General features: G+C 43.7%; 1 protein-coding gene across 3 annotated transcripts in view; it reads right to left on the bottom strand.

Annotated features, from left to right (window-relative positions):
• YLPM1 (YLP motif containing 1) overlaps positions 1-10,833 on the bottom strand; it is a 74,310-nt gene extending 63,477 nt beyond the window's left edge. For all 3 annotated transcript variants that reach the window (XR_012415975.1, XM_005561777.4, XM_005561778.5), the window contains exon 1: positions 9,785-10,833. Coding sequence is in view for 2 of the 3 variants with exons in the window: in XM_005561777.4 (XP_005561834.1) it covers positions 9,785-10,657 (873 nt within the window). In the remaining variant the exon portion in view is untranslated. The remainder of the gene's footprint in view (positions 1-9,784) is intronic.
• Between the last annotated feature and the right edge of the window lie 3,151 nt (positions 10,834-13,984).

Genomic DNA, 13,984 nt, shown 5'->3' with positions numbered 1-13,984 from the left:
CCTGTAATCCCAGCTACTTGGGAGGCTGAGATGGGAAAATCGCTTAAACCCAGGAGGTGGAGGTCGCAGTAAGCCAAGATCTCACCACTGCACTGACTCCATCTCAAAGAAAACAAAACAAAACAAGAAAAAACCAATACTCTACTGTGTACTGTGTGGTCAGATGACTTTGCCTAATGTAAATTTTCTGAGCACATTTAATAGCTACACTAAACTATGGTATTCAGTAGGCTAAGTGTATTAAATGTTCAACGTACATTATCCTCAACTTACAATGGGTTTATTGAGATGTAACCCCACTGTAAGTCAAAGAGTATCTGTACTTTTACTATTCAATGTAAGAAAACAGCACATTTGGCCGGGCACAGTGGCTCATGCCTGTAATCCCAGTACTCTGGGAGGCCGAGGCGGGCAGGTCACCTGAGGTCAGGTGTTCAAGACCAGCCTGGCCAAAACGGTGAAACCCTGCCTCTACTAAAAATACAAAAATTAGCCAGGTGTGGTGGCACGCACCTATAATCTCAGCTACTCCGGAGGGTGAGGCAGGAGAATCCCTTGAACCTGGGAGGCGGAGGTTGCAGTGAGCCGAGATCATGCCATTGCACTTCACCCTGGGCAACAGAGAAAGACTCTGTCTCAAAAAAAAAAAAAAGAAAGAAAGAAAGAAAAAAAATAGCACACTGACCATGAAGGTCAATAACAATGTCGCATTAAAACACTTTCTTCCATTATTTTAATACTGAAAACATCAACGGACTTATCCTTCAGTTTTAAAAAAAACAATAAATTCATTCTCTTTCAAGTAGAAGTTAAAAGTTTCCTTTTTAAAAGTTGCTTTGAAAGTATTATTAAAAGATACAAAGATGCAAACTATCTTTCACAAACTAAGCCAATGCTACAGATATGAAGACTGTACAGGATGAAAACTGTATAGGTCGAGATTCTTTATCAGCTTCTTCTTTATCACCTATTCTCATGCTTTGTCTTAGATCCAGACCAGGGTTAAGAACTTGTTAAGGGCTGAAGTACTTGTTGATTCACTGTGTGTACTGTGTTCACCGTGTTGGCCAGGCTGGTCTCAAACCCCTGACCTCAGGTGACCTGCCCGCCTCGGCCTCCCAAAGTACTGGGATTACAAGCATGAGCCACTATGCCTGGCCAAGTGTGCTGTTTTCTTACATTGAATAGTAAAAGTACAGATACTCTTTGACTTACAGTGGGGTTACATCTCAATAAACCCATTGTAAGTTGAGGATAATGTAAGTACTGACAGTATGCCCTGTAGGTCAATTTCTATTTAATATGAACCCTATAAGTAGTAACCAGATCTAATTCAATCCTAGGACAGGTTTCAGCACATTTTTGAAGCTCTAGAAATAAATAATAATGGTATCACTCACAAATGTCCTTAGTGACCCTAAGAGAAGTGTGATTATCTCTATTTTAGAAAGAAAAAAAATGCCTGAACTTGCTAACGACACCAGTTCTTCTGAATGTCCCATCATATCAGATAACTCCATTTCATATGGGATGTTGTTTTATAGGTAGAGGGAAATCATAGTATAGGTCAGATTTAAAATGAGATTGAATGAAGGGATTTCAAACATAAAGAATGCAGAACTACTGGCCACGTGCGGTGGCTCACGCCTGTAATCCCAACACTTTGGGAGGCCAAGGCAGGAGGATCACAAGGTGAGGAGTTCGAGACCAGCCTGACCAACATGGTGAAACCCCGTCTCTACTAAAAATACAAAAATTAGCTGGGCATGCTGGCACATGCCTGTAATCCCAGCTACTCGGGAGGCTGAGGCAGGAGAATCGCTTGAACCCAGGAGGCGGAGGTTGCAGTGAGCCGAGATTCTCGCGCCACTACACTGCAGCCTGGGTGACAGAGCGAGACTCTATCTCAAAAAAAAAAAAAAAAAAAAAAAAGAATGTAGAACTATTTGTCACAAATATTGTTACTAAGAAAGATGCTGCCGAGGCAAGAATATCGCTTGAGCCTAGGAATTCAGACCAGCCTGGGCAACATGGCAAGATCCCATCTCTACGAAAAAAAAAAGAAAGATGTTGATTTTAATTTACTCAGAAGCACTTACTGACCACTTGCTTCTAGTAATGAACTAGATACTAAATGATTTTCCAAGTGGAGAAATACAAAGGAGGTGAGTGTTTGTGTGTAATGTTTTAAAGATTAATTTTGGAAGATTACCTTCCCTATCCAGGTTATCATAACTGCCGACAAGACAATGTTCTATGCCTTACATTCTAAAGCAGGGGGCAAGGAGGACACTTGGTAAAATAATGAATTGGCTTTCCATTTTAGAAATTTATTTAAAACAGGCTTAAATAGTTTTGAGATTCACGTTCTACTGTAATAATCTGGGTCACCAGATAAGCTTAGTCCCCATCGATTATTTTAATGCTCATTTACTTCATCTATTCCTCCAGTTCCTTCCCTCATTCTCTCTCTCCTTCAGTCAAACTTCTTGAAAGAGTTGTCTATACTCACCATCCCCATTTCCTCACCTTCCATCACTCCTCAAATCAATGCAATATGGCTTCAGTCACTATGAAACTGCTCCTGCCAAGGTCAACAATAATCTACATGTCAGTAGGTGCAAAAGATAACTCGCAGTCTTTATCTTGCTTGACCTCTCAGCAGTACTTGACACAGCTGACAACTCCCTCCTCCTACAGTCTGTTCCTTCACTTTCATGGCACCACACTATCCACTATCTTGATTTTCCATCTGTCACACTGATGCCAAAGTAATTGTGGTTTTGCCATTAAAAGTAATAGCAAAAACTGCAATTACTTTTGCACCAACCTAAAAGTTGGTTCCCTTAGATACTGCTATTCTGTGGAGCTAGGCTTAATGTCCTTTAACCTCAGTTCTTACTCTACACACATTCCTTGAGAGGCTTCATTTATTTCTGTGTCTTCAAATACCATTTTTATGCTGATGACTTATAAATCTATGTCTGCCAGATCTTACATCTAGACTCCAGAGCTATATCTAACTTCCAACTGGACATTTCCATTTGGAATCTATGTCTCAAGAACCCCAAACTCAGTTATGTCTGAAACTTAACTCATCATTTCCCCCTCACCCCCAGAAATGTTCTTCCTCTTTCTCCTTTAGGTTTTTCTGTTTTAGTAAATTTGACTACCATCCACCCTGCAGCCCATCCCAGAAACCTAAGAATCATTCTTGATGCCTCCCTCTCCCTAACTACTCAACCTCAAAGTGGATTCTAACAGTTAAATATTTCTCCACTCTTCCCACTTCTCTCCATCTCAACTAATACCATCAAAGTCCAAATCACTATTATCTCTTGCCTGGATTACTTCAATAACTATTCTCTCTAAATCACTCTTGCTCCTTTTAATTCTACTCTCCACATTGCAAGCAGAGTGAGCTTTCAAAAATGCCAATCTGTCACATTCACCTATGCAAAATCCTTCAATGGCTTCCTACTGCCCTTAGAATAAAGTCCTTACAGGCCTTCCCTGATCTAGTTCATACCTACCATCCTCACCCTGAGCTTTCGGTGAGCCTTACAGAACTTAATTCTTTGAACTCTAACTTCTGGTTAATTTCTATTCTTTTTCTTTTTTTTAATTGAGATGGAGTCCCACTCTGTCACCCAGGCTAGAGTACAGTGGGGCAATCTTGGCTCACTGCAACCTCCGCCTCCTGGGTTCAAGTGATCCTCCCGCCTCAGCCTCCCAAGTAGCTGAGATTAAAAGCAAGCACCACCACACCCAGCTAATTTTTTGTATTTGTAGTAGAGACAGAATTTCACCATGTTGGCCAGGCTGGTCTTGAACTCCTGACCTCAAGTGAGCTGCCTGCCTCAGTCTCCCAAAGTGCTGGGATTACAGGCATAAGTCATTGCACCTGGCCTACTCATTTTTTTTTTTTTAGGTCTCATTCTGTTGCCCAGGCTAGAGTGCAGTGGCATGAGAATTCCTGGGCTTAAACAATTCTCCCACCTCAGCCACCCCCAAGTAGCCGGAACTACCGGCACGCAACACCATGACTGGCTAGTTTTTTAAATTTTTTGTAGAGAGGGGGTCTCACTTAATTGCCCAGGCTGGCCCTGAACTCCTCAGGTGTGAGCACCCAGTCCTCCTACTTATTCTTTAGAGTTCATTTAAATATCACTTTATAGGCCCGGCGTGGGGGCTTACGCCTGTAATCCCAGCACTTTGGGAGGCTGAAGCAGGTGGGGCACAAGGTCACGAGTTCAAGACCAGCCTGGCCAAGATGATGAAACTCCTTCTCTACTAAAAATACAAAAAAAAAAAAAAAAAAAAAAAAAAAAAAAAAATGCCCAGGCACACTGGCTCATGCCTGTAACTCCAGCACTTTGGGAGGCTGAGACAGGCGGATCACCTGAGGTCAGGAGTTCGAAACCAGCCTAGCCAACATGGTGAAACCCTGTCTCTACTAAAAATACAAAAATTATTCGGGCATGGTGGCAGGGGCCTGTAACCCCAGCTACTCCTGCGATTAGCTGAGGCAGTCTAAGGCAGAAGAAATGCTTGAACCCTGGAGGCAGAGGTTGCAGTGAGCAGAAATCACGCCATTGCACCCCAGCCTGGGCAACAGGAGTGAGACTTCATCTCAAAAAAAAAAAAAAAAAAGATAAAAACACAACCGGGCATGGTGGCAGGCACCTCTAATCCCAGTTACTAGGGGGGCTGAGGCAGAGAATTGCTTGAACCTGGAAGGCAAAGGTTGCAGTGAGCCGAGATTGCGCCACTGCACTCCAGCCTAAGCAACAGAGCGAGACTCCATCTCAAAAAATAAATAAAATAAAATACATATAAAAAACAAAAAATATCACTTTACAAAGGGAACCCTCTTTAATTAGGTTAGAGCTCCCAGCTATATTCAATTATTTAAAACATATTTGTTCTCCACCTCCTATGTGCTAGACCCTATGCAAGGTACCGGGAATACAGTGGTAACTTTAAAAAAAAAAAAAAAAAACCAACTGGCCTTTGCCAGTTCCTTGGGGAATAATCTAGTGCTATTTTATAATCCCATAGCACTCTGTATGTCTCCTCTTACTAAATGTCTTCTCCCTTCCCCCACAACTGAAACAAGAAGTCAATGAGGGCAGTTCCCATGTCTAACTTGTTCACCATTTCATCTCCAGTATTAAGCACAGTACTCATAGTACCTGGCACATAGTTGCTAGTAAGTACTTAAACATTAAATAAATGATACCTCTAAAAACTAATCAAAGCCAACAGCTTTAACTAAATAAATAAATCAGTCCTTCAAACACATAGAAAAATTAATTATTCAAAAAGACACATTCCGGCTGGGTGCAGTGGCTCACTCCTATAATCCCAGCACTCTGGGAGGTCAAAGCAGGTGGAACACTTGAGGTCAGGAGTTCGAGACCAGCCTGACCAACATGGTGAAACCCCGTCTCTACTAAAAATACAAAAATTAGCCAGGCATGATAGCATGCACCTGTAATCCCATATACTTGGGAGGCTAAGGCAGAATTGTTTGAACCCAGGAAGCAGTTGCAGTGAGCCAAGATTTCACGACTGCACTCCAGCTTGGGCAACAGAACAAGACTCTCTCTCAGAAACAAACAAACAAAAAACACATTCCATTAAATCATCAACGCTTTACCTGAAAAATTAGAAAACACTTGGAAAAATATCAAGTATTTATCTTGTCCTTCCTATACCAACTGTATTTCCAGTCAAATATCTGTGGCAAAAGCTTTTCTTTATAGAACACTATATAGTAAATGCGGAAAAAATGGCAGAAAAAAAAAATCACCAGGTTGCAACCTCTGTCTAATGAAATAATATACTTAGGCAAAGACCTTCAACTGATGGACCAGCAGACTGAAACATTAGATGCAAGATTGATAGAAAGCTTTACAGTGGAAGGACCAATGGCATTACTAACAGTGGGACAACCAGGCATCGGGTGTCCCATGATGGAATGCAGCACTTCCCAAATGAAAGCTGAACTTAAATGAAGGTTCCAGAGTTAACCTCTAATTAAAAAAAAAAAAAAAAAAAAAAAAAAAACATGGAAGACAGAGGAACAAGTCAAATCATACCATGAAAAAGCAGACAATGCAGAATGTCAGACATTCTACAGGACAACTGACACAGATTTTTCATCAAGTTCAATGGCATGAGGTAGAAAAAGAAAATAGGAGGGACTGACCTAGGTCAGGGGTTCTCAACTGAGGGCAATTTTGTCTGCAGGGGATATTTGGCAATGTGTGGAAACATTTTTGGTTGTCAAACTGGGGGTGCCACTGGTATCTAATGGGTAGAGGTCAGGGATGCTGCTAAACATCCTACAACTCACAGGACAAGCCCCTCCACAGCAAAGAATCATTCTGCCCAAAATATCCATTAGTGCCGAAGTTGAGAAACCCTGATCTATACTAAGAGTCTTTTCAGTATTCTGTTTGGATTCTGATTTGAACACGCCAACAAAACATTGTTTGGGAACAGACTGTGAGGACAGAAAACAACAACAACAATAACATTGTTGAGTCAATTTGGGGTATTTTAACATGGTATCAAAGAATTACTTTTAATTCCATTAGTATGATGAAACAATAAAGGAAATCTGAATGGATCAGGTATTAGATGATACCAAGAAATGGTTAATTTTTTTTAGGTGTTAACAATGTGTTTATCTAAGAAAAGGTCTTGGCCAGGCGCGGTGGCTCACATCTGTAATCCCAGCACTTTGGGAGGCCGAGGCAGGTGGATCAGGTGGATCACGAGGTCAGGTGTTCAAGACCAGCCTGACCAACATGGTGAAACCCCGTCTCTACAAAAATTAGCCAGGCATGGTGGCATGCACTTGTAATCCCAGTTACGCAGGAGACTGAGGCAGGAGAATAGCTTGAACCTGGGAGGCGGACGTTGCAGTGAGCCAAGATCACACCACTGCACTCCAGCCTGGGCAACAGAGTGAGACTTACAGAGGTACTTGACTAAGAATGTAGGGATGAAATGACCTAAGAGCTAAGATTTGTTTTAAAATCTTTCTGCAGCGGCCAGGTGTGGTGGTTCATGCCTGTAATCTCAGCACTTTGAGAGGTCAAGGCAGTGCACTGTTTGAGCTCAGGAGTTCAAGATCAGCCTGGACAACATAGCAAAATCTCATCTCTACCAAACAAACAAAAAAAAAAAATTAGGCATGGTGGCATGCACCTGTAGTCCCAGCTACTTGGGATGGCTTGAGCCTGGGAGACACAGGTTGCAGTGAACTGAGACTATGCCACTACAATCCACCCTGGGAGACAGACAGAGCAAGACCCTGTCTCAATATATATATGCAACAATAATAAAAAAAGGTCTAGGTGAAGCAAACATGGCAAAATCTTGATAGCTGTTGAATCTGAATGATGGGTATATATGGGGAATCAAACTGTTTTCTCTATTTTGTGTATTTTAAAAATATTTCACAATAAGAAATTTTGAATGACACATTCCAAAAACAAAATATGAATCAAAGAATAATAAATATGTAGAAGGACTGTCAGAGTCTGTCACTGGCATGAAGAAATATTTATCATCTAATAAACCAAGATATCCTAAGTCTAGAACATGACAACTCTCGTATTTTATTCAACAAATCTGTGGAGAGCCTACAATTTGCAAGGCACTGTCCTAGGTGCTACAGTGATAAGATAAGCAAGATACTTCCTGCCTGCAAGGGACTTACAATCTGAAGAACAGAACCAAACCAGATGGGTGAGCGCAAGCAGGGCTTCATGGAAACCTTGGTATTCGAGATATGCCTTGAAAGCAATACAACTCTAAGGGGAAACAGAGGGTTGAGGAGGTTAGGATGAATTCTAGAAAGAAGTAAGAAAGCCACAGGCTTCAAGGCTTTTCTTGATCTGGTCTATGTGCACCACAAGTCTAATTTTCCACCACTCTTTCTGCCTCTCACCAAAGAATTGCAGGCACTGAATATTCAAGACACTGAGTTCATTACAGACAAGAGTACAAGGCAGAAAAGTAATAGCACTGTTCATGGTAACTATACATATTAAGGCCTGATCTGACACAAACACTCCTCCCAAAAAAAGCCAAAATACAACTAATTTGTCTCCCTGTAAGGTTAGAAAAACAGTCTAGTAGAGTGAGAACACAAATGTCCTATTTTGGCTCAGACTAACTCTGAGAATGTTTGACAACAAAAGCACTAAAAACTTCAGAGTGGGGTGGGAAAGAGGACAAAATTCTGTCTCTATAATAGAGCAATCTGGGGAAAATAAACTGGGGAGATGGTACAAATTTGATGTAAACCAAGAGAATCATTATTCTACTACTTTATTTCAGCATCCTAAGTGTTTTCTCCAGAAGATATGCCAAGCATCATTTCTTAAAACAACTTGCTTCTGGGGCCGGGCGCGGTGGCTCAAGCCTGTAATCCCAGCACTTTGGGAGGCCGAGACGGGCGGATCACGAGGTCAGGAGATCGAGACCATCCTGGCTGACATGGTGAAACCCCGTCTCTACTTTAAAAATACAAAAAACTAGCCGGGCGAGGTGGCGGGCGCCTATAGTCCCAGCTACTCAGGAGGCTGAGGCAGGAGAATGGCGTGAACCCGGGAGGCGGAGCTTGCAGTGAGCTGAGATCCGGCCACTGCACTCCAACCTGGGCGGCAGAGCGAGACTCTGTCTCAACAAAAAAAAAAAAAAAAAAAAAAAAAAAAAACTTGCTTCTGTTCTTAATTTCTAATGCCAAACTATCGTAAAATTATAATACTGCATCACTATCTTTTGGAAATCTTTTATAGGTAAATTTGAGCGTTTATATTACAAGATTCTCTTTTTTCCTTAATGAATCTAAGGTAAATTAGTAATTGCTTTAGGAAATCATAACTGATTTATTCTGCTTTAGTTTGACCTTCCCTCTTTCAAAGGGGAACTCGTTTATTACTGCTACCCTGTCAATTTGTCTGTTCTGTGGGATAAGAAGGGCTGGCTCTCTCATGAAAAGGTATCACCAAACTTTTTTTTACGTTGGCCATATTCCAAGGCTGTTTGTTTGGAGTGAATGGTAATGACAATGAAATGCAGAAAATTGCTCATTATCTTAAAACAATCTTTAAATAATATGAGAAAAGGATGTCTGGGTAAACTCCTAAAATGGACCAACCGATCCCCAAAAGGGTCTAGGGTCACCTATGTATTATATATGTACCTATAAACATAATTAGGATGCTCCTGGTAAGACAAGATTTCCATCCTTTTTCTGAAACCTCTTAATTCAGGAAGCTGACAGCGATCCCTGGCCCCTAAGTAGTATTTTTAAAAGAAGCTAACTGGTCATAAGGTTTGCAAACATTCAAGCATCAGCCCTTGGAGAGGCCTCTTTTTCATGCTTTCTCTCAAATGGAATTTTTAGTTTAAAATACAGTTTTAAAACAAGACCCTCTGCAACAAAATCTATTTGCAACAGCAACAATTCCCATCTAAGAGGATGGTCAAAGAAACCAAGGGATATATCTGAGAGGTAACTTTTAAGCCACTCCACCACTGTATGTAATCCATACACATCTACAAACGCTGTTTTTTTAGTAATTCACATCTAGCTAATTAAAAAAGCTGAGCTGTCGGCCCTCTGACTCTCGTGGAATCCTTTGGAGTGTTAGCTAGTCATTGTGTGTTGGAATTAGACTAAGCACTGGTTAAAGCCCTGAGGCCTGCTCACTCAGGGCCCTCTAGGTGAAAGATGAGGCTCAGGCAGATGCTTTCTTACCTGTGGAGTCATCGTAGAGGGATCTGGCTCAGGGGCGGCTTGCTGCTGTTCAGCACTCTTGTTTTTGGCCCCACTCTCCAAAGGCTCTTGCTGGACAGTTGTCTTATTTCCAGAGGGGGCGGACGGTGGTGGTGGAGCTAGTAGTTGGGATTTAGAATGGCCCTGGGAGGGGCGGGAAGGAGATGCCTGAGAAGAGGGCAAGTAGGACTGGGAATGGCTCAAATAGGATTGCGAGGAAGAGGAGGAGGATGAGTAAGAAGGGGTGGGCGCCAGGTAGGACTGGGAAGGTGGGGACTGCGAAGGGGACGGCTGAGCAGGAGGCAGATAGGGCTGAGATGAGGACGGGGGGTAGTAAGAGGGTGGCGGCTGAGGTGGGGGCATGTAAGACTGAGATGGTGGCATATAAGACCCGGGCGGCACAGGGGGAGATTCAGGGGGGGATTCCAGCTCCATTGGAACCAAACCAGGAGGCCCGTCTCGTTGGTGGTGGAGCATCTGGTGTTTGTACTGCTGCTGCTTCTGATAGCTGAGGGCCGGCCCAGGTGGCGGGGGCATCGGTGGCGGTGGCGGCTGCCAGTCTCCGTAGCCGCCCCCTGGCATCACCGGCGGGGGCGGCAGGGGGGGCGGAGGAAGGTGGTGGGGCTGAAGCACGCACTGCATTTGCTTCTGGTGCATCTGCTGCAGCTGCTGGAGCTGCGCCAAGTGCTGTTCGCGGAAGCTCATGAAGCCCGAGGAGGAGGGGGCCGCGGGAGTCGTCGAGCTCGAGTACCCGGGCCCCGGCGAGGCCTCAGGAAGCGCCACTGGCGGCGGCGGTGGGACCGGCGGTGGCGGATAGTGGCTGCTCCCGCCATACCGGCCCCAGTTCGGGTACATATCGAAAAAGAAGGCGTAGGGCTCGTCCTGGCACCGTTACTAGTCGCAACCGACCTCCAGGAGCCGCGGCGGCGACGGCGACAGCCGGAACTCGCGGCGCCTACAGGCCCCGGAGCGTGTAAACGGAGCGCGCCAGTGCGCCGGCGCTCGCTAGCTGGGCCCGCGACCGGGAAGGCGGGGACGCGACTTGGGCGACTACGTCTGCGCAGTAACCACCGAGAGGAGAACAAAGGCGAGATAGAGCGGCCCTTTACTTGGAGACTCGTGGTTGCCATCTTCCTTTGGGTTCAGATAATGTAAGCGCGAGTAGAATGTTCTCATATAACTGTAAAACCATAGAGTCTCTCAGCCGAAAGGGGTGGTAGAGATCCTATCGCTCCACGGGTTCATTTTTGAATGGAAAAAAAAAAAGGTTCCATTCACAATAGCAACAATCGCAACAACAACAACAACAAAAATAACGTAACTAGGAAAAACTCTTAACAAGAAAGATGTAGGATTTCTATGTAGAAAACTACAGAGTCATAAAGAAGCATATCCACGTAGGATGAAATTAGACTTCAAAAAATGGAGAGGCTTACCATGATCCTGGGTGAAAAGAGGAAAAATTGTAAAGATGTCAGTTTCTCCCAAATTAAATGAATAGACCCAACTCAGGTCTACCCAAAAATTCTACTGGGAACAAAGCTGTGAAGAATGGAAAGGTGTTTTCAAGGCTGCGTGTAAGATTACACCAATTCCTGCAGACATAGTAATAACATCTGCAGGAATTGTAAAAGGCGAGAAATAGAATTTTTTAGACTATCTCAACAACTATAAATCTGTGTTGCAGAATCTCAGAGCGAAAGCGAAGAGAGCAAAAACCAGATACAAAGATGGTCTAGCCGGGCGTGGTGGCTCATGCCTGTAATCCCAGCACTTTGGGAGGCTGAGGCGGGCGGATCACCTGAGGTCGGGAATTCGAAACCAGCCTGACCAACATGGAGAAACCCTGTCTCTACTAAAAAAATACAAAATTAGCAGGGCATGGTGGTGCATGCCTGTAATCTCAGCTACTTGGGAGGCTGAGGCAGGAGAATCGCTTGAGCTGAGGAAGCGGAGGTTGCTGTGAGCTGAGATCGCACCATTGCACTCCAGCCTGGGCAACAAGAGTGAAACTCCGTCTCAAAAAAAAAAAAAAAAAAAAAAAAAAGATGGTCTAAAGACAACCTGGAAGACAATCTTCCAAAAACTCTCAACATAATACCAAACATAAACTCTTTATTTAGCTTGAGTGAATCACTGAAAACAAAGCTAATACACTGAATTCTGTTGGGTGTGTGTGTGTGGTGGGAGAACTGTGAGAAGATTGTGTCAGTGCATCACTTGAGTAACATGCAAAGAGTTGACCTTTCTTCCATCTTAGCAACCCAGATCTTCACCTCTCTCAGGAGGTGAATGTGAATGGAAAGTGGAGCAGCAAGGCATCCTTCAGAAGGAAGAGCTTCTGTTCTCAAATAGAAATGTAGTTATGTTTCTTTTAACTTTGTATTGAAGTATAACGAATATAAAGAAAATTACACGTCAAAAGACAAAATTACAACAAATTTAATTTAAAGATCTTAATTAACTTTTACCTGCTATTCTAGAATCAGGCAACATCTCATTCTATAAAGCAGAAACAGTGTTCCAACAAGCAGAACAATCGGGATGATTTCATAGACAGAAAAGAAACGCAGAGGCCAGGCGCAGAGTGGTGGCTCACTCCTGTAATGCCAACACTTTGGGAGGCTGAGGCGGGTGGATCAGGAAGTCAGGAGATCGAGACCAGCCTGGCCAGCCAACATGGTGAAACCCCATCCCTACTAAAAAAAAATTAGCCAGGCATGGTGGCACTCACCTGTAATCCCAGCTACTCAGGAGGGTGAGGCAGGAAAATCACTTGAACCCAGGAGGCAGAGGTTACAGTGAGCTGAGATCGTGCCACTGCACTCCAGCCTGGGTGACAGAGCGAGACTCCATCTCAATTAAAAAAAAAAAAAGAAAGAGAGAGAGAAAGAGAAAACTAAAAGTAGATTGTTTGTTTCAAAGTTTCTTTTCTTATAAGGTTAAAGCAAAGAGGACTTCTTTATCAAGCTGGCTAAAAATGGACTGTTTGCAGACTTGGTTATTATTTCTCTCTCTCCTGGTTTATTGAATGGGCAGATAAAGATTTTAATTTTGGCATGGTGGTGTGGAACTGCAGCATCAATAAACTCCATTTTGGTTTGTTCTGTTGGGCCCAATGCAGTTTAGTCTAAACCCAAGACTTCCTATAAATTTTATTTAATACATGTCTTAAGTATACAGCACAGTAAATTTTCACAAGCCAATCACACTTGTGAAATCAGCACCCAGATCAGGAAGCCAACCCAGAAATCCTAGTTAGTTGTGTTTTTAACATTTTGGGCTAACATTATCTTTTGAAAAATGTATAAATTTAGGCCGGGCATGGTGGCTCATGCCTGTAACCCCAGCACTTTGGGAGGCCAAGGCAGGCAAATCACTTGAGGTCAGGAGTTCAAGACCAGCCTGACCAACATGATGAAACCCCATCTCTACTAAAAATACAAAAATTAGCCGGGTGTGGTGGCACATGCTTGTAATCCCAGCTACTCAGGAGGCTGAGGCCGGAGAATTGCTTGAACCTGGGTGGTGGAGGTTGCAGTGAGCTGAGGTCATGCTACTACACTCCAGCCTGGTCAACAGAGCAAGACTCCGTCTCAAAAACAAAGGAAAGGCCGGGCGCGGTGGCTCACGCCTGTAATCCCAGCACTTTGGGAGGCCGAGGCGGGCGGATCACAAGGTCAGGAGATCGAGACCACGGTGAAACCCCGTCTCTACTAAAAATACAAAAAAAAAATTAGCCGGGCGCGGTTGTGGGCGCCTGTAGTCCCAGCTACTCAGGAGGCTGAGGCAGGAGAATGGCGTGAACCCGGGAGGCGGAGCTTGCAGTGAGCCGAGATCGCGCCACTGCACTCCAGCCTGGGCGACAGAGCGAGACTCCGTCTCAAAAAAAAAAAAAAAAAAAAACAAAAAAAAAAAAGGAAAAAAAAAATATATACACACACACACACACACACACACACACACACGGGGTTTCACCATGTTGGCCAGGCTTGTCTTGAACTCCTGGGCTCAAGTGATCCACCCGTCTCAGCCTCTGAAAGTGCTGGGATTACAGATGTGAGCCACTGCGCCTGGCTGACATCATATTTAATGGTGAAAAGTTGTAAGTTTTCCCACTAAGATCAAGTACAGACGTCCACTATCATTGTAGCTGTTATGAGTCGAATATATTGAAGTTCT

Source organism: Macaca fascicularis, chromosome 7 (assembly GCF_037993035.2).
Source record: "Macaca fascicularis isolate 582-1 chromosome 7, T2T-MFA8v1.1".
NCBI classification, from domain to species: domain Eukaryota; kingdom Metazoa; phylum Chordata; class Mammalia; order Primates; family Cercopithecidae; genus Macaca; species Macaca fascicularis.
Note: the sequence above shows the minus strand (reverse complement) of the source record. Positions and strands in the feature narration are given on the sequence as shown.